We start from the raw sequence: 27163 nt of genomic DNA, 5'->3' as shown, positions 1-27163 counted from the left end.
AGTTTGAGGTTAACAAAAACTTTGAAAGTCTTGCGAATAACATTCAACGAGAAATAAAAGCTGCTACTTATGAAATTAAAAACAAATATCCACTGGACAGCGTAGAGGATCCCGAGAAGATCGTGATCATTTAAAGCACTGTCCGGGTGCCCTCAACTTGGCGAAATGTGTTTAGAATGACGTCCCGGCAGGTCCGCTTCTGGGACAACTAAAAAACGGCTAGGACATTACACTCTGCTGTTTATAACATATGGCCTTACCGGTCTCCATGCCTAATGTACGGCGGACTCAATAAACATGTAGCACATAAATAAAATTCTACGTATTTTATTTATATTTGTATCTAAGACAGATGTGGGAACGGGAGTTTGACGTGTGACGGTGGTACTGGCTCCACCCTTTGTCACTCCATTTGATTTCCGCACAAGCAAAAAATTAAAACTTGTTTTTTTTTTTAAAACAACGTAAAAAGTTCAAGAAATCTAAAATTTTGGTATCGATTAATTTTTAACTTGTATCGATTTCAGCTAAGAAAATCAGCTGATTTTTTTACATCTTATCGATTTCAGTTGAGATAATCGGACTGATTTTCTTGCCAGCATGTTTAGCTCACATACCTTGCAAATTTTTTACTTTTCATAGTATTTTCTAGTACTTTCCAGTATATTTTAAGACGCGATATGGACTCATGCTCTTGTCCAATGCACCAATGTAGTAACCGTGTAGAAATGCCACTTAGAGCCATGTCCCAGGCTTCATCGAATACTAGTTCGCGATCAGCATCGAATTCCTGATCGTTTGCCATCAAAATCAAAATTTTTTGAAAAATGGAAAAAAAGCCATGTCAAAAAGTGGATAACGGATGTTTTTCATAATGGCGCTTCCATGGGGCTTATATGAAAAAACGGGCAAAAAAGTTTGAAACATTTCCACATCAGGTGTCACCTTTGGTAATTACATAAAAATTTAGTTAATATGTAGCGAATGTGTAGTTAGCGTGAAGTTCCCATGTAAGGAAATTCATTTCGTAGAAATTATTCTTGACCTTATTGGTTGCTTAAACCTTATTTTTGAAGCAATGCAATAAAAATTAACATTTAAATTTAACCAGTCTTATAGGAAATTGATTTGACAATCGGATTAAATTATGAGTTGAGAGCTGAGGGTTCTTGCTAACTATTAATATTAAAACAAATATCAAAAACGAGGAATATAATGCAACTTGAATAAAAATAATTCGTCAGTATATTTACGGTATATTTTGAAATTTGTGACGTAGTTCGGTATATTTCTGAGGGTCAGACTGGCTGACATCCAAGAATTAATTGACCGTCGTGAGCGCGTTACGTTACGCGCTTGTTAACGTTTGTTTGTGTTACTTTACTGCGGCTGCTGGTCGCAGGTAGCGTAGTTTACATTTACCTTTGCTTCTGTCTACTGGCGCGGCTCCATTAAAAGCAATAACTAAAATTAGACTAGTAACAACAGCAATAAGTGTGTTTCATGCTGCCGGAGTGCACTGTTTTAGCGGTTGCACATGCACTTTCATACACTAATGCGGCAATTATAACGGTGTGTTAGCAGCGCGCGTGTGACGGGATTTCAGTCCCTGGGAGTTTCCCCTGTCGTCTGTTCCGTTCCTGTTCTTTTTGTTTGTTTTTTGGCAGTGCGCTTTTACCGTTAGCCGAAAAATTCAATTCTAAGAAAAGGCAAAGGAAAAGCTGAGAAAAATCAGTAAAAAAGTGTGAGTAAGAAGAGCGAGTAAGGAAACGAACAAATATGAATAGCAAAACGTAACGAAGAACGGTTCTTTGACAAGCATTTATACAAGCATATAGCATAGTTTTCTATCCACACACAACCACACACATAATGACAGAGACGCTCCTAAAACGACGAACAATAAAAAGTACTAATAAATACAATTTTACACATTCCATTTTTTTTTTATTCTGTTTTGTGTGAAAACTATAAGATAGAGAGAGAGAGAGAGAGAGAGAACCAACGGCAAATAACAAAAATCATAGACTACGAACAACGAATCAGAAGACGAAAGGCAGAGGAAGAAGCCGAGTAAAGATAAATGCAAAGCTATTTCAACTAAATAAAGGTATGTGCGTCTTTATTATTATTAACTATACAACACACACACACACACACACACACATGTACATATATGTATTACGAAGAGAGAGGGAGAGGGAATACAGAGATGGCTGTATATCATTATTAGTTTAACTCTTCAATTTATGATTGTTATTATTATGGCTTTGGGCTCTCTCACTCATTCATTCGCTCGCTCCTTGGGCTGCTCTCATTGCCACCCACCCCTCCCTGGCCCGCGTTGCCTGACATTCCGTTTCTCTGCTTTCAGCACATGCTGTTAGCTCTCTCTCCCCCTGTGCTGACCCTCTCTTATTCCACGGCTATCTGTCTCTGCCTTTGTGAGTTCTTGTTGCTTTTCCTATTAACTACTATGTATGTTCACTTGAGAGCACTGGAATAGTTACGTTAAATCAGTGCGTTAACTTTATATGAAATCATGTGTTTGCAAAAACATGTGTGTGTGTGTGTGTGTGCGTGTGAATGATTACGATTTTGATACCCTTTAAAAGGGCTACTACCACTTTCACACCATTTTAGCTACCAAAAAATGTAAGAATATTTTACATACAATTTAGCTTGCTAAATCGAAATCCAAAATCAGACCGAATGTAATGAAATAAATCTTCGGAAGCCTTAAAAATGTTTTACTATAATAAAAACAGAATCAGAAACTTTTTCTAAATAAAAGACTGTCGTTAGAGTGCCTTAAGACACGTCTTAGACCATCGAGTGTTAGGTTGCATCGCATAAATAAATTTATAATCTAGATAATTTAGAAAAAACTCTACCGAACTTGCAATTAAATGTGAATCTTTACAAAATCTCCATGATTAAAACAAATTGAAAAATAGGTCTCTTAAAGGAAAACTAAAATGTGTGTGTTTAAAAACTAATTCGCGAACTACATGTTTGATCAAAATTTGATCGAAATCGTATCGTATTATAACAAAAGCCCCCGCAGAAACAATATTACTCCATTTTCAATCTAAACAACTCGGATAAATTTGAACAACCGCGACTATGGCTACAAAACTATCTACTATAATCTCCACTTTGAACCAGACATTTAGAAATAAGTACTCCCCTTAAAACGGGATTTAGCCTAGCGTATGTTAAGCTTCAGTGCGATCTTTCATCGAAAACAGTCTTTCCTTATGGTTAAATACGATTCCCATGAGAATGTTTAAGATACTCGAATACTTACATATTTAAGAGCAATTGTATCCGTACCTGTGTGCGTGCGGGTGTTTATTATTCTTTCGTATTTGAACAGCCTCTTGATAAAATAGAGAACAACAAGCACATGCAATGTACAGTCGCTTATGTTAAATATACAATGCATATGCACATACATACATATGCATGCTTATATCTGTAATTGTAAGTGCCTTTTTGCATGTGTTTGTGCTTTGTGTGCTTAGTACATACATACGTATGTAGTATATACATAGGTACATACATGAATTGAATAAAGTGAAATTTTCTATGGTATTGTTAGCAGAAATTTCTACACTTTTAAAATTTTCACGATCGCTTGGCAATGAATCGTAGTAGAAACAAGGCATTCACAAAAACCATTACTGATCACAGTTCAGTTTTAAGTTGAGTTTTCGATTTGATACCGATACCTTCACTGAACTCACTTATGCAACTGAATAGGCGCTGATTGAGGGGCTGAATACAGCGATAGGGTCAGTATTTCCGCGATCAAGTCAAGCTAAATTAATTATCTCTAGATGGAAGATATTCCGACGAATGTTTTTCTAATTATGTTTCCCACATTTATTATAAGATATAAGCCCTAGTACTCAGAAAACCTAAACAACATGACATAAGACAACATTTCTGTTTTTTGCTAGCTAGATTTTTTAGCAAGCGAAATTTCGCGACCTAGTTCTAAGGTAAGATAAATAAAATTACGAATAATACTAGAAAACAACCGATGGTGTTCCGCTTTGAACGACCGAAAGGTATAAATATATCTATGTATATTGTACCTTTCGCTAGCGAACTGGCAGGCACAACCAAAACCAAGTCTAACAAGCCAGGATGCCGTCCAAAAATATTTAATAATGAAGACAAATTGACTTTTATTAAAGCAGTCTAAAGTAAATGAATAGAGATAAAAACGTGTTGGTTCCACTTCTCTTCAGACTTTATTTGTAAACAAACACAGAACATTGTAATAAACTGCCGCCAGCGAAATATGAAAATGCAGTAGAATCCGGCTATAACGACACTCAAGGGACCGACGATTTTACGTCGTTATACCCGGAAGACGCTCTAACCAAAAGAGGAGCAAAATAAAATAATTTCATAAAAAGTTGTATACATATGTATAATGCATATTCATAAGCATAATATAACAAGATTAATTTCTATATGGGGTCTTTCTTTTTATTCTTAGTTTAAACAATCAATAATTTTTGATTGTTTAGCAGTAGTTTTTGATATATAAAAACAGTAGCGCACGGCATTATTTAAACGAGACATGCTATGCGTTAACCTCTCGTCATTAAAATTTTAATGGATTCAGAATTTCTGCAGGCTTTAATGCCTCCAAACCGGTAGGTGCTGACACATCTTCATTTTGATCTTCGACGTTGCCGTCGCTGTCCTGTCCGTTATCTAATATATTTTTAACAATATTGTCTTCGGAAGGTTCCTCACAAAACGCCACAGCATTGTCAATAAGAACATATTCAGCCAGTTCTTCCTTTGAAATCGTTGCCGATCACTGATATATGCATATGTATTAAGCGGATGCTCTTTCATATACGTTTGCTTGGGGGCCAACCAAGTCATCGAATTTTCGTCGCTATGACCGGACGCACTCTATAAGCAGAGTCGTTATAACCGGATTCTTCTGTACTTACATCACATTTCGCCAGCGAAAAATGTATCTTGTCTGAGTCTGAGGGTTTATGCCTAGACGCCTTTACCATTCCATTCCAACTGCTATTCTTCTCCTTATCCAACTTCTTTGAACTGAAAAGTCTTGGTAACATTTAGAAAGATCTTTGGTCGCATTCAAGCCCCTGCAGTGTCAGTGGTGGTGAGCGCTCGAGAAAGATAGAAACGCCATCTGAACACATGATATTTGCAGAACTTTTCTTGATCGCACAGCAGCAAATCTGTTACGCAATCGATGAAGACCTTACCATTACAGTTCCAGTGTCTAGATACTTACATATATGTATATGATCTGATCCTGATTCGGCTTGACTTTCTAGTACCGAGTACCGCGTACCGAGTACCGGTTTCTCCCGAGAGAAACCCTTCCCAAGGCGTTCCATTCTATTCCATTACTGATTCTGATCCGTCTGCTTGCCAATCCAGTGTATATAAAAGTTCAAGACTTCTTTACGCTGCAGTTATTGTCATGCTTGCCTTCCCAGTTGTGAGGAACACCTGTGAGGGAATTCCGTATCCAGCACTGTTCCTGATCCTCCTGTTGATCCCTTCGCCCCTCTAACACTCCAGCTCTTGTGGCTGGCATTTGAAAAAAAGGCAGCAGACAGATGTCAACCCATGTTGGTCACGCGTTGCATATATTTGCTAACATTACAATATCCCATTTCCCCGCCTCCGTATACTCGTACCATAAACCATATCCCATTTCCAAGCCCTCGGCATCAGAAACAACGGTAATGCTGTTCCCGCACACACACTTGAAGGTAGAGAGAGCGGAGAGCGGTATTCATATGTAACTATGCGAGAGTACCACTAAATGCAGATCTCTATAAAAGCTTAAAAATAGTAAAAAAAAAAAGGTGCAAAATAAGTAGTAGAAAAAGTAGAGAAGTAACATTGTTGGTGCTTTTGGTTTTTGTTCGCTGCTTGCATTCGAACCACAATAAATGCTACATGTGCAAGCACACTCGAACACCATCTCACACAAGCACAGATTCATATATATGTACATATATGCTTATGTATGTATGAGGCAAGCAACAATCCATAATAATCTTCTCGTAATTTATAGTCCAAGACAATTTATGTAATTTACAAATACCAAAAACGAAAGAGACGGCAATGAAAGTCTAACAGCAAGCACCGAACGACGACTGGGAGCCGAACAAGAGCGAATGCAACGCCGTTTGCTGGTGGTGGTGGTGGTGGTGTTGGTGGTGGTAGTGCTGCTGCTGCTGCTGCTGCTGCCGCTGGTACTAGCGATAATAACAATAACGAAAAATGCAATAAAACGAGAGAAACAACAGCGCAACGGACACACGGCAATAGCAATAACAGCTTCAACGTACTAAATAAACAATTCAACAAATTTGATCCAAGGCAAACACACACAAACACACGCAGATAAAAATGCATACGAAGAGAAAAATATGTATGGGCATATGTACACAAACATACATATGTACATATGTACGTATGTCTATGTGCGAGCAGAGGAAAAAATGAATAAATATACGACAACTGTAAGTTCAGCAACAGAAATAACTACTGCAGCTAGGCAGCAGCGCTGCGACTGCATAAGCAACCTGCAAGCAGTGCACAAACAAAACGTCAAACAGCGACTGCTTGGACTGCGTAGCGGCGGCGGCGGCGCGTATACAGAAAATGTCGTTTCTTTCGTAGATTTTATTCGTTATTGTTATTGCTATTTTTGCTTTTGTGTTGTTTGCTTCAGTCTTGTGAACGCCTAAAATAACGAAGAAGTTGTTTTAAAGGTATGACTAGTTGATACCCTCTATAATATCCAGATGGTTGGAAGAAAAGCGGTTCTTATAACTTTAGGCAATTTTGCGAAAGAAGAGCGAAATGGAGTACTAGTAACTGTTTTATGTAAAAGCTTATACTTTTCCGAGCTTTTTGATATTTTAAGTTCTTGATTGAATTTAAAATCGGTAGCTTACGTCTAGAAAAGCACTAAAGTGAAGAAAACAGCCAAAGGATCAAAACTTTAATTTCAGAAGGCCGGACCTATGCTAAGGTGTGGCAAATTGTCTGTTGTTAAAACAAAAATGATTAGCAATGCTTTAAAAGATTTCCCCAGTTCTAGTAAAACGACTGGTTCGTGAGAGCAAGGAGGACTAAAAAAGGATCTTAAAAAATCGTCGAGTAGCAGGAAAGTTAGATCTTGTTTACAAGAACGTAAAATGGGCCAAAGAAAAATGGAGAAACATCCTGTGGTCCGACAAGAGGCAAAATTTATTTTTTGGTGGAAAAGCGTCTTGTTCTTATGAGAAACGACTACCGAATGCAGATTACAACCCCCTGACTCACATGTAAAATCATTAGACATGGAAAAGCAAGCATAATCGTATCGGCTTGATTTTCGTACTAGGAGGTGATCCAATACATGGCACAGACCCATTATGGAACAAAATGCTTATGGTAATATCTAAGAAACAGTGATGCTGCCTAATGCGGAGTACGAAATGAAGTTGCTTTGTGTCGTCCAGCACGAAAATTACGCAAAACAATTTAGAAAGAAAGCTCGAAAGTGGTTCGAGAACAATTCACTTAATGTAATGGGTTGGCCTGTTCAGTCTCCAGACTTGACCCCACTGCTAATATTTTGGGTCAAGTTAAAAAATATGTTGCTAATGCGAAACCAAAGCACAACGACGATCTTTGGGGTATCCTGCATGTTCGGGGATCAATATCCCAATGGAAATATGCGGAAATTAGGTGCGCTTTAATGCCGAGATGTTGAGCTGCTGTTGTTGCTGACAAAGGCTTTGCAACAAATTGGCGCTTTTTTTGTTGCTGCCCAAATTTTTGATAGTTGATTTTTGGAGTTGGCAAATCGTACCAGTGCTCTGGGATACGATAAATTATAGCATAAAGTTTATATATGTATTAGTCTTAGCAACGTTCACTAGAACCATTGCTTAAACAAAATCCATCATCGGCGCAGCTGTATGTGTACGACACACATGGATAGCTTTTGCGGAACTATGTAAATACCACAAACGTCCATAATTATTATGTACATCACCTTCCTGGCAAATCTGTATTCGTCCATTTCCAGCTGTCAACTGGAAAAATGACGATAAAAAGAAGCCAAGCTTATTACCATAAATAAATTAATTTACATATAAAAAATCAGTTAAACAACAGTATATACACATATACACATATTTACATAAATAGATGTACATATGTATATATGCATATGTATATGGCTCAACAGCTGAGAATTTAGCTTAAAAAAAACTAGTTTCCGATTGCTTTAATGCAATCCAGTTGGATTCAAAATGTATGATATAGCAGAGCTGTATGTTCTCTGGAATTTACTCAGTCTGTAAGTGCAATATGAAGTAATTCATTTCAGTAGATGGAGGAGGATTCGGGTGTGTGCGTGTGTGCCCATACACCTTTTGGTACCCCGCATATGAGAATCGTCTATAAAAGACTCGAGAAAATGTACAACTTGAACCCATAAACTCGCACACACATACAGTCTCGTACACAGATACAGCGGTAATTGCATTTATTGCACGTGCTCGCCCTCTCTTTCTGGCTCTTAACCTCTCTTTGCTCTCACCTCGCCTTAGTCTTTCTGTATTTCTCTCAGTTGAGCCAAGAACGAAATGTAAAGCGATACAAATTTTCTGAAGTTGGAAGCTTTTCTATGCAGCAGTCCGTCCCGCCTGCCGATTCTTTCCTTTCGACCGTACCACAAACCAGGCATCCCCTGCTCCAGCGCCCGACCCCATTGGCTATCAATCAAGCAGCGAACTTTTGCGGTAAGAGTGAAAGAGAGAGAAAGATGGGGAGCTATCTTTTTCCAGCAAAGTTCTACTTTTGCCAACGCGCGAGTGTGACGGGACGAAGGGAGAGAGAAAGGGAGCACAGTGCATCATGCTGCATATGAAACTTGTCTTGTCTTGTTCCTACCAGCCCACTCGTTCATGTTCTGCTTCTTTTGCGTTATGCTTTCTGCTGCTGCTTGCGCCTGCTTGCTTTCATGGCTTGCATCTTTGGCTTATCTTGTACGGGTCTGCCATTTCCACAGCCAAGTTTTTCATCTAGTTTTTGGCTTTCGTTTTGCTTCACGTAGCATTTTTTCTTGGTTCCAGTTCTGTGTGCTGTGCATCGCGCGCTCTCCCTCTCTCCGCCCACACGCATCTCTATTTGTGGAAGCGGTTGGTTAACTTTAGTTCTGGCTTCTCTATTGAAGATATTCCCTAACCCCATCGTCGTTCTCAGCATCATCGTCATCAGTTTTATCTTGAAAATTAGTTTGTCAGCTTTATGCGGACAAATTTCCTCATCTGGTTCTCCTTGTACGCACTTCTGCTGTTTGTTTATTCGTTTCTTCTCCAGAAATTGTATTAATTTAAAAATGTTTGTTTATTTATTTCGCAATCTCCCCAAACCGAAAAAAATCCATCCCCTTATTTTAAATTATACATATGATTGAACATACATACATATGTATGTATAATTTACTTGTGTGTATAATTTAATTTTGCAGTCATTATTAGATGCTCGTTCATAAATACAATTGAATCTTGGGATACATCTGGAAATCGATTCGTCAGACTGGTTTTGTGTCCTGGAAATAGAGAAGTACATATTTATATATGTATGTACTTATATGTATGTACACACGTACGTGTGTGTGTGTGCTTGTGTGCATTTCCTCACACAGATCCACAGAAAAACAACTATAATCACGCGTTCCTTTATGAGCCTGTGTGTGTCTTCTTCCGGAGTTATTGTGTTATTGCAAGTACACGTAAAATTATTGTTCACGTCGCACATTGTCGTGAGCTTGTAATTACCGGGTCGCCTCGCCCCCGGAACCAGCCGGGCAACTGAACTATCCCCTCACCCATCTATCCCTCTACCTTAGTTTTCCGGCCATTCCATCATCTTCCCACAGCACACGACAAAGCCTCAAAATGTAATACTTTTGAATATATGTACATACATACTAACATACATACACACATACATATGTATGTATAAAAATATGTACATACAAGATGTATTAAGGTTTATGAGAGATATTGTTTGTACGTACGTATGTACGTACATGTATCTCCACATGAAGAGCGATTCTTTGGGAGCACTCTTATTGCATAATCAGTTGGCTGTATAGCAATCGGGCTCTTATCACGCCTGCAGTTTCTCTTTATTTCTTCTCGTGATTAATAAGCTGAATTGAAGAATTCATTCCAACTGGTACGCTTTTAGAAGCTTAATAGAAAGTTTGAGGGACTTAAAACTGATTTTAAGGTGGAATTGCTTCTCAAACCAATATATGTATGCATGTACGTACTATGTATGTATGTATGTGCATGTACATACTGATGTTTAAATCAATCATTCCACTGCTTCCATTGCTGTGAGACCAGATATAACAGAGAGAAGTACATACATATATCCTCTAGTTTGGATTTGTTAGAAAAATTATATTTTGAAGATACGATATTTCTACCTTGGTCGAAATCAGCTCTTCGAGTGATACCACTGTGGAGATAATTAATTGTTTTGCTTCATGATATCTCTATATTAGAGCCTAGTGTTCTAACTGATTCTCATACCAATTCTCTGATGTTTAGAGATATCTATGTCCATAGTATGTATGTATATAGTGATAGAGTATCTTAGATAACAATATGCACGATATTCCCTTAGAACATTACATAATTATTCACAAAAATGTCTGAAACTTCTCGCTCGCGCTTTAAACTACTGCAACCCATTAAAAATCGGTTGAAATTCCACGCAATAATTGAATTTGATTAAAATCAGAGATACATTGAAAGTAATAAAGACATAAAGCCCACATTAGCCCACCGCCTTAGAATGCATGCTTATTTAAAAAAATAAACTGCGTGGCCACTTATTCGCCAATTGACAGAGCTGACAGCTAGAGAACTGAATACAGTTGAAATGGTGAAGTGAAAAAATCAAGGTTTGTGCTTGAACACTTAAACTGTTATTCCAATACAACCCAATACAGTTTCCCCATAAATGTCATATTAGGCCGATTAATTTGAATTTGTTGGGCATGGCCAGGGCCGGGTGCAGTGCACTGCAGTGCAGTGCTCAAGCAGGGCATGCAAGTGCCCTGCTTCCCCTACTGCTTCATCGTGGATGTGCGCAGCTCTTGCTCAAAGCATTCCTTTGCTTCTTTTTTTTTTATTTGGAATACTTTCTAAGTCAACGACAGCATTTCGAATTTTATCTAGCACTCTCGCACACACATACACACCAAGATACACAGGCACACACATTCACACAGATACTGAGTAAACATTGTCATCCGCGCTCTGCGAAAAATGTTGCTCAAACTCTTCTATTCTGCTTCTTCAGCATGTTCTTGTTCTTCTGCTAGTTTTCTGTGTGCCTCTTTCTCTCTCTCTCTCTCTGTGTGTATTCTATTCCATTCTCGTCCGCAAATATTCTCACAAATATTACTGCCACCCTCAAATAGCCCCTCCCCACCCCTCCCACTTACACCCCATGACTGCTGTGTTAGTTCGTGCGGTGTATAAATCTTTTGTGGAACTGTACAATAGCTAAAATAATCATAAAAAAGAAAAAAAAACTGTTATTTCTTTAAGTCCGTCTGTATGCGAGTGTGAGTCGGTTCGGTTCGTAGGTAAACCAACAAAAGCAGTGCACATTCCTATACATATATGTACATTTATGTATGTACATTCTATGTACGTATGCATCTGTACATGTAGCTATGCATGAATATGTGGGATAGTAAGTGTAAGTATGTAGCGTGTATTTGCTTTTCTTGTCGACTTGCTTCTTCTTCTGCTTGCTCTTACTGCTTTTGTTGTTGCTGTGGTTCTCTTTAATAGTCGTAGAGTCGTTCGCTGTCGTCGGCTCTCTGCTTCGGCGGCTCGTCGTGGGGTTGGTTCGTTGCTGCTGCTGCGCTGCTGCCGCCACTGCGACTGCGGCTGCGGCTTTGACTTAAACACTCGGTATCTACATATACCTCTCTCTTTTGCTCTTTGAATTTTTAGTTTTGTTCTACCCTTTCCGAGCGTATTATAACTTTCAGCAAATGTTTGCAACGGCGAGAAGGAATTGCATATGCGATTATTTAAACATGAAAGCTATAGACCCCAGCTGCAAACACCAATCATTCACATACATATGTATGTATGCACGTACGTACACACATGCACGTACATTCATATTACCATAGATACATACACACATATGTAAATATATACATACATCCGTACATATGTACACACATACATATATACATATGTATGTCATATGTTTGGTTAATAACATCAGAAAAGTTAATTCGAATTATTTGTTACATTCATAGAAACGATTGGTCTGCAAGGGCATCAAAAGCTTCGACCTCCAAGACTGAGCGTTTTTGTTGTTTTTTATTTTTTCTGGAAAATTTAAGCAAAAGCAAAAAGTCTCGAGTTTCTTGACTTTTCTGCTGTGCCACCTCCTCTCTCTATAACGTGCTGTAGTTCTCTTTCTGCTGTGCTTTTCCTCTCTTGCCTACGCACTGGGGCCTCTCCATCTTTCTATCTCTCCTTCTCTCATAAGTCATGTATTTTTTACCTCTTGAGGTTGTTGTTGTCCTTGTTTTTGGTGTATTTCCTCATACATACATATGTGTAAAACCGCGAATGCGCGACGTTTGGATCTCCTTCCCTTCCATTCCTTGCGTCTCTTTCCGCGCGCACCCATTGTCTCTTGTTTATATGTTTATATGGGTTCAATTTTATTTAATTTTATTTTAAACTTTAAACAATGTCTGGCTCTGGCTGGGACCATGTCGGTGCCTGTGACTTGGAATGGTAATTGATAGTGTGAAGAGTGGTGGTGGGGTTTTAGGTTTGTGGGGCAGGGATAGTCGATCCATATGCGGGCCACTTACAAACCTGGAACCTATTCATATGTATGCATACATAGTATGTATCTGTGTGTGGATTATGTTTTTGCTTGGTTTTTTGTATTCGGTGCGGTACGGCCGCTCACACAGAGGTGTGTTGTGGTGAGGTGTGCTACAATGGTGAGGTATAGTGAGGCAGGGAAAGCAGTGTGGAGTGTGTAGTGGGCGGAGGAGGGCAAACGGGAGTGTTGCAAGAAGTAGACTCGTTGTTCAAATATGTATTGCAAATTGGTTCCAGTTTCCACGGCCCTCTCTCCCTCCTTCCTTAATTCCTTGCTTTTTCTTGCCTTTTCTACTTCTTCTTCACCCTTTTTCCATACAGATTGCGTTTGCAAAGAGATCGTTCGCAAGAGATCAAAACAGAAAAGGAAAAAAGATTTCAATTTTCCAACTCATGTGCCTGCGATATGTACATACATGCATACATATGTATGTATGTATGTATGTATGTACATAGTACGAACAAATGCATGCACATGTACGCATTGCCCATCCCTCCTAGAGCCGCTTTCCGCACCGTTCCACTATTTTTGTAACTGGTTGTGAATTTTTGCATTCCTGAACTTGAATTGCATTTGGAATTTGTTCCACGCACATTTCCATTTCCGTTCATTCACCTTTTACGCTTTATGAAAAGAGAGAGATAGAGAGCTTTGGAAGAATGGATGGAGAATCAGAAGACATGGTTGAGCGGAAGGACGGGTATACATACATATGTAGGTGGTTAAGTGTGGCGCATCGTACGTAATGGAAACAACAATCGTATGAGAAGCTTGTAATGGAAGGTAAACATCGATAGTTCGATGAGTTGTTTTATATTTTGTTCCTTTGGAAGGACAATCGTAATAGAATCGGCGCGAATATGGGAGCAGAAGATGGAAGGATAATATGATTAAGGAACGCTGTTAATGAATAAGAAAGGTCGAAGGACGTTCTGGATATAGAATAGAAGGATGAATACGTACATATGTATGTATGTATGTATGATTATAGTTCGATAACTTGTTAGGAATAATTGATCGCTTTCATTCCAATTTCATCGATTGACAAAGTTTACTTGATTTTCCAACTACATACATATGTATGTACATACATACATATGTATGTAGTTTCTCCACTCCCTCTCACCACAAAAAATCACATTTTGTAGACGGAGAGAGAGAGAGGGAGAGGACCAGAGACAATGAATTATCGTTCTTTTATGTGCTTTGTGTTACCTTCTTCCGCTCTCCGAACCCCCCTACCCTTCTCTGGTTATTTCTCATAGATATATGTACATACATACATACATATGTATGTGTGTAGAGTTTTATTTCATTTCGTTTCGTTACGATTTTTGTTCTATTATTATTTGTTTGTGTCTCTCTCTCTCTGTCATTGTATGTCTTTCTGTGTGTGTGCGTGTGTGTGTGTGAATGTTATTTTTTAGTTTCGACTTGTTTTCTTTTGTGTAATTTTATTTTCGTGTTCGTGGTATATCTGTTTGATAGTGTGTGTATCAAGTTCATAAACTTTTTGTATGCGGCAACAGCAGTAAGAATTGCTTTTTGTTGTTTCTGGAATGAACACAATAAATACATACATATGTCCAAATGTGTGTACGAGTGTACATTTCTACGTATGTATGTGTGTATGAGTGTATGTATGTATGCAGGCACTCGGGGAGTGTAGGGGAGTAAAAGAGAAGCAGCAACTATTGTGGTTGTCACTGTTCTGTGAATGTTTGTACAAATGTATAATGTACACATGTATGTATGTATATGTTCATGTTCCTTAGTTGTTAACTTTTTATTTAGTTTTCTTGTGCGTTTTGTGTTTCCATCTTTCTTCAAAGTAAGCTCCATTCCCTCCCTTTGCCCCTTTAAGCTCCATATCATATTCTGTTTTGTGCACACTTTTTTTTCGTTTCATTATTAATAAATAGTTTTCTTTCGTTTCAGTTTACAATCCACTGCCAGGCAATTCAGTCGGGGACCATTGGCTCCATCAATCTGTTCTTCTGCAACACTTGTTGCTCTTCTCCTTACCAACGAAACCACGCAGTATCGTGCGGAGAGAGGCGTCTGGAGCGTGAGGGTGACAACTCTGACATGCATTGGGCTGGAAGCTGTTCACACTCAACTCTTCCGCTCGAACAGCTGACGACGACAACACCAGCAGTATCAGCATCCATCTGAGAAGGAGAAGGAACTGCAGACTGGGAGTGGAGTGCCTTCAACATGGACGACGAGCTATGTCGTATCTGCATCGGCTCCCACGCGAGCGGCAGTCCCATGAAAATGATTTCAATATTCGGCGAGGACTCGCTCTGGCAGAAGATAACCACAATAGCCGACGTCCAGGTGAGAGCGGAGTAGAATTATCTGCTTGTCTCTTTGGGCTTAACTGAGACAGCGCTTCTAGTAGCTTGAGGGGGTAGTGAAACGGAATCTGTGAGATGTTACAAATTCAGCCAGTTTTCTTTGTCGCTATTTGATCGGCAAGGGCCTAAATTCTATACTCTTTGAGTATCAGGTACCAAAGGCTCTTCAGTTTACTATTGTGTTACTAATTGCATTAAGTATATAAATTAGTATTAAATAATTATTACATCTTTTTCAAGCTGATTATTACGCATATCAAGTCACATTTTTAGCCGCTTTCTATACCCGGTACTAGAAGAGTTTAGGGATATATGTATGTATACTAACTTTGTGGCGGATATGTGTAACACCCAGAAAGAAACGTTTCCAATCCCATAAATGTATGCATATATATGTACATATGTACAGTGACGAGCACATGTGGATACATGTTTATCACTTTTCAGTTTAAACGCGAGAAAACAAAAAACGCAGAATCGTAGAGAATGACTATATCTTCCAGACTGCACGATCTGAGCTAGATCATATAATTATTATAGCTAGAATGATGAAAACAATTTCATTCTTTCTCGCTCTGTCTCTCTCTAACACACGTTTCATGGTCGGCTTTGCCTATTGCAAAAAGTGAGCGTCTAGATCTCAGAGACAATAAGAACTAGAGCAACCAAATTTGGTATCCACAATCCTATGTTATCGAACCTGCACAAGTGTATTTCAAAATTTCGCCCCACCCTCTTCCGCCCCCACACAGGACGAAAATGTGTGGCATCCACAAAATTGAAGAGACGAGAAAACTAAAAACGCACATTTAAAAGAATGACCGTATCTACCAGATTACCAAATCTAGATCAGTTCGTACCATTTTTATAGCCAAAAGGTACAAATCAATTTGCAGTGGCTACGCAGCGCCCGACGACATGTTCAGACACGTTTTCTGTCTCTCCCGCACGCACACATTGTCGCTCAATGTAGCCATACTGACTATGTATGTATCGGGTATAAATGTAGAGTTGCGGTCGCAGCAGCAACTCGCAACGTTCCCCCTCGTTGTTTTCATAGATTCTTTCATTTAGTGAGAAAGAAAAAAGAGAATAATTTCAATTCGAAGAGAGCCTTTTCCTTAAGAGATTTTATTTTTTTCGAAAAAAGTTCATGTATCCACTTTTGCACGTTTCAAATTTTGTTATTTTCATTATTTTTTTTTAAATATTTGTTCCAAAGGACCTTAGCTTTTATCACATTCCGAATATGTTTTGGCATACTCTCGACTAAAGGTATCATGCGCCACTCCGACTTCACGCGCTCCCAAAGACTCACCCAATCCCTTTGGTGCAGACTCGTACTTTTCCAATGTTTTTTAAACAGAGCCCATCGATTTTCAATGGGATTTAACATGTTAAGTTATGTTAAGTGAAAACTCGAGTTGTTGGGACGATTTTTCACGAATTTAGCCTTGTGCGTCGGGCTACCCTCTTGCTATAAAGTGATCTCGGATGTGGGGAAGACACATTTGTCTATAAAATTTGACAAAATGGGTTCCTAAATATGAAGATAATATTCTTTCTTCATTATTCCATCGATTTTAACCAATTGGAGAACGTACTAAATTTAGTCGAGAGTATGCCAATACTTATTCGGAATATGATAAAAGCTAAGGCCCTTTGGAACAAATATTTTTAAAAAATTATTAAAGTAAACAAATTTGAAACGTGCAAAAGTGGATACATGCTATTTTTTTGAACAAATTAAAATCTCTTGAGGAAAAGGATCTCTTTGAATTGAAATCGTTGTCTTTTTATACCCGATACTCAAAATGAGTATTGGGGTATATTAGATTTGTGGTGAAAATGGATGTGTGTAACGTCCAGAAGGAATCGTTTCCGACCCCATAAAGTATATATATTCTTGGTCAGCATCAATAGCCGAGTCGATTGAGCCCTGTCTGTCTGTCCGTCTGTCCGTCCGTCCGTCTGTCCGTCCCTATTAGCGCGTAGTGCTCAAAGACTATAAGAGCTAGAGCAACGATGTTTTGGATCCAGACTTCTGTGATATGTCACTGATACAAAAATATTTCAAAACTTCGCCCCGCCCAATTCCGCCCCCACAAAGGACGAAAATCTTTGGCATCCACAATTTTGACGATAGGAGAAAACTAAAAACGCACAATCATAGAGAATGGCCATATCTACCAGATTGCCGAATCTTGCCGAATCCGAATAAGATCGGATTATTATTGTAGCCAAAAGTAGAAAATCAATTTGCAGTGGCTACGCAGCGCCCGTCGACACGTTCCGACTGATTCCGTATAAATGTAGAGTTGCGGTCGCAGCAGCAACTCACACTCTAACGTGCCAGCACAGTGCGCTTTAAAGTTGTGCGTATACCATAGGCTAGGGTAAGAGGCCGAAATTATGTAGTCGGCTACGACTGTGTCTTCCTCTGTCGCTAGTCCCACAGCGAGCCCCAAAATTCGCACTTACATTCTCTGCATTAAGGGCATACGTATGCACGTATGTATGTACTAATATATGTATGTATGTACGATATGTATGTGCATATGTATATATGAATATGGATTGTGTACGTGCGTAACCCAAGATTATGTGCAATAAAAATGTCTCACCTTCGTGGAATATCAAAATCCAAAGAAAACCAAATACTGGGAAGTTATTTACAAGCTGTGTTTATTATTCATTCATATTAGTTTTCACATGTGCATGTGCACATTTGTACATACATACATACATATGTGTGCACATACATATGTACATACATATGTACATAGTTTGGCATCAGTTTTCATGGCTTGTATTTTCTTACGCTGTACTCTTCCCACCCTCGTTCGCACTCCCCCAACCGCAGCTTTTGGTCATTCTTGTGTATTTGTTCGTTTCGGTTTCAGTTTCGGTTTGGGTTGGCTTCGATTTCGTCTTTGCTTATTTTATAGAATTGTCTGTTTTTATACCCGATACTCAAAATGAGTATACATAGGGGTATATTAGATTTATTTTTTATACCCGATACTCAAAATGAGTATTGGGGTATATTAGATTTGTGGTGAAAATGGATTTGTGTAACGTCCAGAAGGAATCGTTTCCGACCCCATAAAGTATATATATTCTTGATCAGCATCAATAGCCGAGTCGATTGAGCCCTGTCTGTCTGTCCGTCCGTCCGTCTGTCCGTCTGTCCGTCCCCTTCAGCGCCTAGTGCTCAAAGACTATAAGAGCTAGAGCAACGATGTTTTAGATCCAGACTTCTGTGATATGTCACTGCAACAAAAATATTTCAAAACTTCGCCCCGCCCACTTCCGCCCCCACAAAGGACGAAAATCTGTGGCATCCACAATTTTAAAGATATGAGAAAACCAATAACGTAGAATTGTAAAGAATGACCATATCTTTAAGACTGCGGAATCTGAATTGGATCGTATTATTATTATAGCCAGCATCAAGAAAACAATTTCATTTTTTCTCGCCCTGTCTCTCTCTAACACACACGTAGCATAGCTTTGCTTAGAGTAAAACATTAGCGCCTAGATCTCAGAGACTACAAAAGCTAGAGCAACCAAATTTGGTATCCACACTCCTAATATATCGGACCGAGACGAGTTTGTTTCAAAATTTCGCCACACCCCCTTCCGCCCCCGCAAAGGACGAAAATCTGGGGATATTCAAAAATCTCAGAGACTATTAAGGCTAGAGTAACCAAATTTAGTATCCGCACTTCTGTTAGATTTCACTATAAAACGTATATCTCAGAATTTCGCCCCACCCCCTTCCGCCCCCACAAAGGATGAAAATCTGGTGCATCCACAATATTGCACATTCGAGAAAACCAAAAACGCAGAATCATAGATAACCACCATATCTATCAGATTGCTGAATTTGGATCAGATCAGATAATTTTTATAGCCAATAGGAACAAATCAATTTGCACTGGCTACGCAGCGCCCGACGTCACGCTCAGACTGATTTTCTGTCCCTCTCGCACGCACTCTTTGTCGTGTCGTTTAATATTAGCGGCGTCTGCCGGAGGAGAGCCATACTGACTTAGTATCGGGTATAACCGTAGAGTTGCGGTGTCCGCAGCAACTCACAACGTTCCCCCTCGTTCCAATTAGTTTTATTTATTAAAAATTATTATTAATTATTGTCTAAGGATGCCAGAGCTTTGTATTTTTTGTCCCTTGCGCCCTTTTGAAAATAGCTATTCTTAATATTGTGAATAGCCTTCCTGATCACTTTATCTGCTGGCTCGTTGGGTATTTTCATCTTCACCGCCGCTGAAATAATATGGATATATTATATATTATATATATGTACAATTACTATTAATTTGGTTCAATTGTGTTTGTAGTGGGGCGGATCGAGGTTAAGTTATCCAACGGCGAGGTGTATGTTCCAGCTTAAACTCCTAGCAGTCGTCACAGAAAGGAAAGGCCGATGGGTTTCGTTGTGTATATATATATATATTGTTCATGTAGTTATTGGGTATTCGCGCGGTATGTCGACAGGTTGAAGCGGAAGTGAAAACGTAACTAACTAACTCTATGCCTTATGATGCTTTTGCTGCCGTGAGCGCCGAGTGGATCGTGGATTGTGGATCCGAGCGCCCCTCCGAGCGCGCGAGAGCGAGTTGGGACCGGGGCGCACGGAGTTGGCACAGTGCGCGGAAATTGTTTACTGCTGGCCTGAACATCCTCCTCCCCCCCCCTTGCAGGATTGAAAAGTATAATGGGGTGGCCTATGGCCGATTCATCCAAAAAAAAAACGCTCTGGACTTGACAAGGACGTCGACTCAGTGTCGCTCCACGGTCGGATAGGCGTGAGGATGCGCAAAACGGGGGTTGCTCTTGAGGAATCTGTGGATGGCGCCGTGGGTCCTACGACGGGGCGGCTCGCGGGGAGACGAGTGTGTCGTTCGTCGTGAGCCGATGTAGATGGCGACGGTACAGTCGCGGCTGAGCGGGCTGGACGACGAGGGCGGCGTTTGGCATGGTTCGATTTAGATGGCGACGATGCTCCCGAGGCTGAGCGGGCTGGACGACGAGACGTGGGTACGTGGAGTAGCGTGTGGTTGTTCTTGCCGGAGTGTTGGTGAGCCAGGCAGTTCCCGCAATACTGGTTGATAAGGACAGCTCGGAGTCTCTCTCCGGGGCTCGGGAGAAGAAATTGGTGGTAGCGGATGGACCCCTTGGCAGATTCGGCACCGGTAGGAGCCAATTTCCCGAGCACGTCGGTTCTCCCTGGTGCGGTTGGCGCGGGGACGTGGGGCCATATCTGGGTGCGGAGAACTAAGTTGAAATAAAGGCGTCGAAGACACATTAGTAACGATCTTGGAACGGGTGAGAGGCACATTTAAGACATTGGAAATTGACGCCCGGTTACATAGTCTGGTGAGGCTATGTTGATCTAAGGACGGATTCACCTTCGAGTTCAGGCTTGAATTCGGACCGGAGCGTAGAGCTTTCATACAGTGCATATTTTGGAAATATTTCCGTCGGTCAGGAGACCGTTCGAGAACTTCTGCGGAGGGAGCTGGAAGGAAATTACTGTCGTAAAAAGACCCCGAGTCTTCTACCAGTGTGATAGGTCGTCTGGAAATTTGACTCGAGAACGATGAGATTTGATTCATCACCTGAGGCACTGGACCTGTGAGTACCCAGCCGAAAATGGTCTCCTGCCCGAGGAGAGAGCCACAGATGTTGGCCAGTGAGCCACTTAACTGAATGTACGGAAGGATATCCGCTCCAATCAGGACATCTATTTGTGAACTCTCATAGAAGGTCGGATCCGCCCATGAAAGGTTCGGCAGGTCTCTCAAGAACCCTTGCGAGATCGGATGCGATGGAATATTCGCGGCCAATTATGGAATAACGTAGGCTGTGGCATTTAGTTGTAAGCCCGGCTTAGTCGGAGAACGGATGGAAAAACTGCAGAGCTTCTTTGACTGAGCGGATACGACATTATTTAGGCCGGAGACCTGTGCCTGGATACGTTTGAATGGCAATTTGATCATGTCCACAAGACGTTCTGTAATGAACAAAGCCTCTGAGCCAGAGTCGATCAGAGCGCGGGCGTGGAAAGTTTTTCCCAGGTGGCAAATATTAATGATGGCCGTGCCTAGGAGGACAGCACTCGTGGCGGAGGCGAAATACGACTGAACGTTTGGCTGGGCTTCGGAAGAACTTGGATTTTGCACTCTTGGTACTCGTAGATGTAGCTCGGGCCACGCTGAGGAATTTTGTGCCGTTGTGGAAATCGCCTCGCTGGAGTTTGCTGGATTGCTACGGTGTAGAAGCGTATGGTGCCGGTCTCCACAAATTATACAATTGTGGGCGCTTTGGCATGCTCGTATCTGGTGGCCCCTTGCAAAGCAGTTCAAACAAAGCTGCTTTTGCTTAATGTAGTCGGAGCGAGCGCCAGCGGGCATTTGAAGGAAGTAAGGGCATAACCGGATTGGATGATACTCTTTGGAGCAGAGATCACACGTGCTCCTCGTTTGATTCACTGTGGTCTCGAACGAGTGGGCACTCCTAGGATAAGGACTTCCTTGAGACCGAAACGGATTGCTTCTCGAATTGTCTGAAGTGCGTATGCTCGCCCTGGAGTGGGCCTGAGTCTCCATGCCTGGATGGTCGTCCTCGGTCACTTCGAGAGACAGGTACCGCTCCGCCAGGAACTTGTCCATGGCGTGCCAGGTGGGAATTTCGGACTTGTGCGTCACGGATTGCTCCCAAAGCTCTAAGGTCGTCTTTGGCAGCTTAGCGGAAATGAGGTACACTAAAACTCCGTCAGCGAAAACGCTGTCTGTGGAGACCTCGGAATGGGTGAGTGTCGTGAGGCACTTGTGGACGGCCCTCTGGAGCTCTTTTAGCGCTGCTGCTGACTCGGTACGGATTTGGGGCAGACTGAAAAGGATCTTCAGCTGGGCCTTGAGTATCAGCCTCTTGTTTTGGAAACGCTCACGGAGGGCGTTCCATGCGGACGCGAAACCCTCGTTCGTTAGTGGAGCCTGTGCCACTATGTCGTGGGCTTCACCGCTGGTCTTTTTGTTGAGGTGGAACAGTTTTTCCACTGGAGCCAACCTTGGGTTTTCTATGTAGATGGCGGTGAACAGGTCTCGGAACGTGGGCCACTGCTGGTAGTCCCCACTGAAAACTTCAGTGTCACATGGAGGGAGGCGGCAACCGCCGGAAGTCGGCACTTGAACGGCCAGTTGCGGCGTGTGAGGGACAGTCGGAGGCCCGAGCTGATCGTTCAGTTCGGCCAGGCATTGCGCGTAGACCGCGTAGCAGTCATCGTACATCTCTTGGATATCAGCTACACCCTCTGGACCCTCTGGCGAACTCCGCGTCCACCTTTGCCCACAGGCTTCGGAGTTGTTCTCGATGGACTTGGGAGAGCGAGCGGGTTGGTGTGCTAGCATCTGGAGCGCTGAGCTTCTGGTCGAAGCGGGTCAGTCTGCTTGCAGCCAAGGCAAACTTAGACTGTGCGGAACTGGCGGCCATAGTGCTAGGAGCCGTGCGAGGGACTCCCGAGGGGAGCAACAAATCCTCGAAGGCATGTGGTGCGTGAGCCCTGGACGTGGTCGGACCTCGCTCAGCTGGGGCCGGACGGGAAGATGTGGGCGTAGTGACTGAGCCATTGGAGCTGGGTGGATGGGTAAAACTCAGCGAACTCACCCGCTTAAACTTCTTGCGAGATTTCTTCTCAACAGTGGGCATGTTTTGCTGATGGATCTGCGATAACGCGTGTTAGAGTCGCAAAGGTAGGTGAGCGGAAATGGTGACGTGGAAATTCAGAACTACGAACCGTGGATATGTGGTTTTGGTGGAATTTATTGCGAGTATTTAAATTATGGAAATAGTACACCGTGGCCGGAATATATAGATATAAATACTACGATCAACAAACAAATGTCTAACCAAGAACGAAAATTGAGGATGGACGATAATATTGAGGAACGAGGTACCAATATACCAATGTATAGAGTCGGTTGAAAACAATATACTCTCGAAATGCAGGGTAGCGCGTCACTTGGCGTTCCGTTACGGTCAAGCGCGGCACCGAAAAATATTCTCCCAACAACTACAACGCAGGCAAACGGTGGAGAAGCGAAAGCGAAAAGAAAAACGAAAAGAATGCACCGCTGCTGCTGCTTGTATGTGTGTATGTATGGCTGTAAGTGCTATGTACCGCGGCTTGGGTTGAAGAGATGTCAAACAACGGGTAAAACGGTGGATAACCGTATATACAATATGTATATTATATAGATGTGCAAGAATATGCTAATTTAAGATGCGTACGTATAGATATGTAAGATAAATACATATGTATGTGCCGTATGTATGGATCGTTATTTTGTTGGTAGTGTAATTAGTTAAATAAGGAGGCGCAGTGATTTGTTATTTTATTTCCTTATAAAACCGACAAACTATGGAACGTTGAGCATGCACGGAATAAAAAACAAAAATAATTGCAAGAATATGCCTTTATGTTTGTTGCCAGCCGCTTGGATTGCGTTGCGATGTGTACATACATACATGTATGTATGTATGTTAGCAACGAAAGCTCAGCTGGTAGCTGGGAGAGGTAAGAATATTATTTACACTGGATCGGAAGCTGAACGCAGGAGTTAGCTCGGATCAAATTAAACCTTTGGAGAAGTAGGAGGCCACAACCGTTGGCAGAACGAGGTATGGTTTAATTTGGAGCTAGAGCGAGAAATAAATACATATGTACATACACACTTGATCATAATAATAGGTACACGTTGAAACTTTTCATTAATAATTAGTTTTATCGTACTTTAAGTGTTGAAAACAAAATTTTTTTTGGTATGTTTTTTTTTTTTCAATGTATTGCAGTTCCGTGACAAAAAAAATGAAACAGGGAAACCGCCGAATAACAGAGCTTTAAGCGATATTGCGAGTTGACATCACATTTTGGCTGATCAAAATAATAGGTACAGTGTCAGTAAATTTTGAATATCAAGTGAATAATTTGGAAATTCTTGGCTTTTTGGCAATTAAACATCCATTTCATTTAACTACAGTCTAAATATAAGCAAATAATAATTTTTTTTTTACAAGAATAGGCCGAAAGTCTTATTGTACATCCCAATTGGCTCTTAGTCTGAAAAAAGAAGGCCAATCTCTTCGGGCCATTGCTAAATTAATGAAAAGGTTTCATAATTTTGTTGAAATGCTTTAAAAATAAAAACCTAGTCAGGAAACTCGCGGAAAGCCACAGAAAACAACCATAACACGTGACCACTACATACTTTTCTTTGAGGAATAAGGACCCATTTAAGTCGTCAAAGGCTATTGTATCAGAAATTGCACTAGAAGTTAGTGCTCCAACGATCCGTAGACGGCTACAACAAGCCAGCCTTCCAAGGAGAATAGAAAGAAAGGTCTAACTTACGCGTCAAAAAAATTTAGCCATGGGGCAAACTTTTGCTAAAGATCATAAAGACTGCGCAGGATGCGCCGGAGAGAAAAAGTGGAGAAGCCTTTTATGGAGCGACGAAACTAAAATAAATTTATTAGGGAATGAATGTGAAAGCAATGTAGGAAGCCTTAAAAGAAAGAATTTTGATCCATGTTTCACAAAAAAATTTGTCAAACATGGAGGTGCCAGTTAAAGATATGGGGCTGCTCATCCTGGTACGGCGTAGGTCCATTTTTCCTGACAACGAACAGAATGGACGCTGAGCAATACAAACCCAGATTGCAGACAGTTATGCTATCTTATGCTGAAGAAAACATGAGTTTCCATTGGGTATTTAAGTAATATAACGACCCAAGGCACACATCCAAGCTTTTGACCAAATTTTGTGAGGACCAAACAATAGACGTTTTAAAGTGGCTTCTTAAATTTTCCGACTTAAATCCAATCGAAAACTTGTGGGCAGATTTACGAAACAAAATTAGCTAAGTTTTCATTTTCAAATAATCAAAAATTATGCGAGGGCATCCAAAAATTGTGGTATGAGACACCTGCCAGACGCTTATTAAAAGTACGCCAAAAATAATTATAAAGGTGACAAAAAATAAAGGTGGATACATCGGATATTAACCATCAAATCCCATTTAGGCAACAAAAAAATAATAATAACCAGTTAACAAACTTTTTTCATAACAATACTTGAAGTGTACTTATTATTTTGAACAGCATGATATTGACTGTGATGTACAAATGGATCTATTTTCTTTTATAACATTATCTTATAATATAATCAAGTTTATTTGATTGAAAACAGATACTTAAGGAATAATTGAGAACTAATTTTAAGTTTAATATATTGCATAAAACCGTTTTCTGTTATGTTAAAGTTTACGTAGATGTGTGTACCTATTATTATGATCAAGTGTGTATATACATATGTATGTACATATGCCACGGGAAATCGGACTGGGATGGAAAACTCGCACAAAATCACTGCCCTGTTGTTAGGCACAATCGAAGAGTACTTATCTTGAACTTGGAGCGATCCGCCGATGCTGGCTGGGGTGAGCTTTTCCTTATCTCGAAGGACCAATGTTTGTAGTGGGGCGGATCGAGGTTAAATTATCCAACGGCGAGGTGTATGTTCCAGCTTAAACTCCTAGCAGTCGTCACAGAAAGGAAAGGCCGATGGGTTTCGTTGTGTATATATATATATATTGTTCATGTAGTTATTGGGTATTCGCGCGGTATGTCGACAGGTTGAAGCGGGGGTGAAAACGTAACTAACTAACTCTATGCCTTATGATGCTTTTGCTGCCGTGAGCGCCGAGTGGATCGTGGATTGTGGATCCGAGCGCCCCTCCGAGCGCGCGAGAGCGAGTTGGGACCGGGGCGCACGGAGTTGGCACAGTGCGCGGAAATTGTTTACTGCTGGCCTGAACAAATTGTATAAATAGAACGAATTTGTTCGATTTTTAAAACGGTTGTTTGTTTCAATAAAAACAACAATGTTCACTGTAGGTCAGCGGTGGGCTGTTCATTTCCTCCAACAACAAAAACAAAACACGCGCAAAAAAATGTACCTGCTGGAGCCAAGCCGCACAAATAAGGGTTACTTTTTGTTGCTTTTCTTTTGTTGTTTGCTCAAAAATTGCAATTTCGTGCCCACCGCAAATTATAACAATTTAATTCGCTAATACGGATTAACATTCTATTTCTTTATTCTTCTTTTATTCCCGAGCATACGAGAAGAATAAATTATAATGTGAATGCAGCGAACCATTAATATAATTTGAACACAGTTTTTTCACAAATTTGACTTTTTATACAATTGAGATTTTCTTTATTTACCACGCGCGCACACATATTATTAATTATTTAAACACTGCACTTACCTGATAATAATAAAATTCACAGCACTTTCGCTTCGTTTGCGCACAATTTGACGATTGCAAATAGCAAATGCAAAGCGAAGAAAGAAAAAGAGTTCTGTCGACGCAGGCGCAAAGACGAAAAGATAAAACGAAGTTCTCTGCTACTGCGCACGGTCGGCAGAACCGAATTACGTTCGGTACGCGCGGAAAATAAAGAAACAAAAGAAACGAGGGGGAACGTTGTGAGTTGCTGCGGACGCCGCAACTCTACACTTATAGCCGATACTTAATCAGAATGGCTCTCCTCCGGCAGACGCCGCTAATATTAAACGACACGACAAAGAGTGCGTGCGAGAGAGACAGAAAATCAGTCTGAGCGTGACGTCGGGCGCTGCGTAGCCACTGCAAATTGATTTGTTCCTTTTGGCTATAAAAATTATCTGATCTGATCCAAATTCAGCAATCTGATAGATATGGTGGTTATCTATGATTCTGCGTTTTTG

General features: G+C 40.7%; 1 protein-coding gene and 1 long non-coding RNA gene across 4 annotated transcripts in view; one reads left to right on the top strand and one right to left on the bottom strand.

Annotated features, from left to right (window-relative positions):
* The first annotated feature begins 1315 nt into the window (after window positions 1–1315).
* Window positions 1316–27163, top strand: part of LOC108151114 — a 42826-nt gene continuing 16978 nt past the window's right edge. The window contains exons 1-3 of one of the 3 annotated variants that reach the window (XM_017279524.2): window positions 1316–1744; window positions 1980–2110; window positions 14908–15309. In XM_017279524.2, coding sequence (XP_017135013.1) covers window positions 15187–15309 — 123 coding nt within the window. In that variant the 5' untranslated portion in view covers window positions 1316–1744; window positions 1980–2110; window positions 14908–15186. Of the gene's footprint in view, window positions 2111–14907; window positions 15310–27163 lie in introns of all 3 variants that reach the window. The other 2 variants (XM_017279534.2, XM_033394310.1) reach the window with 2 other exon arrangements.
* Window positions 19445–26964, bottom strand: LOC117189270. Its single transcript, XR_004473349.1, has 2 exons — window positions 26682–26964; window positions 19445–19616 (listed from the first exon to the last, which is right to left on the bottom strand). It is a non-coding gene; the product is annotated as an uncharacterized LOC117189270 (long non-coding RNA).

Source organism: Drosophila miranda, chromosome XL, assembly GCF_003369915.1.
Source record: "Drosophila miranda strain MSH22 chromosome XL, D.miranda_PacBio2.1, whole genome shotgun sequence".
In the NCBI taxonomy this organism is placed as follows: Eukaryota; Metazoa; Arthropoda; class Insecta; order Diptera; family Drosophilidae; genus Drosophila; species Drosophila miranda.
Note: the sequence above shows the minus strand (reverse complement) of the source record. Positions and strands in the feature narration are given on the sequence as shown.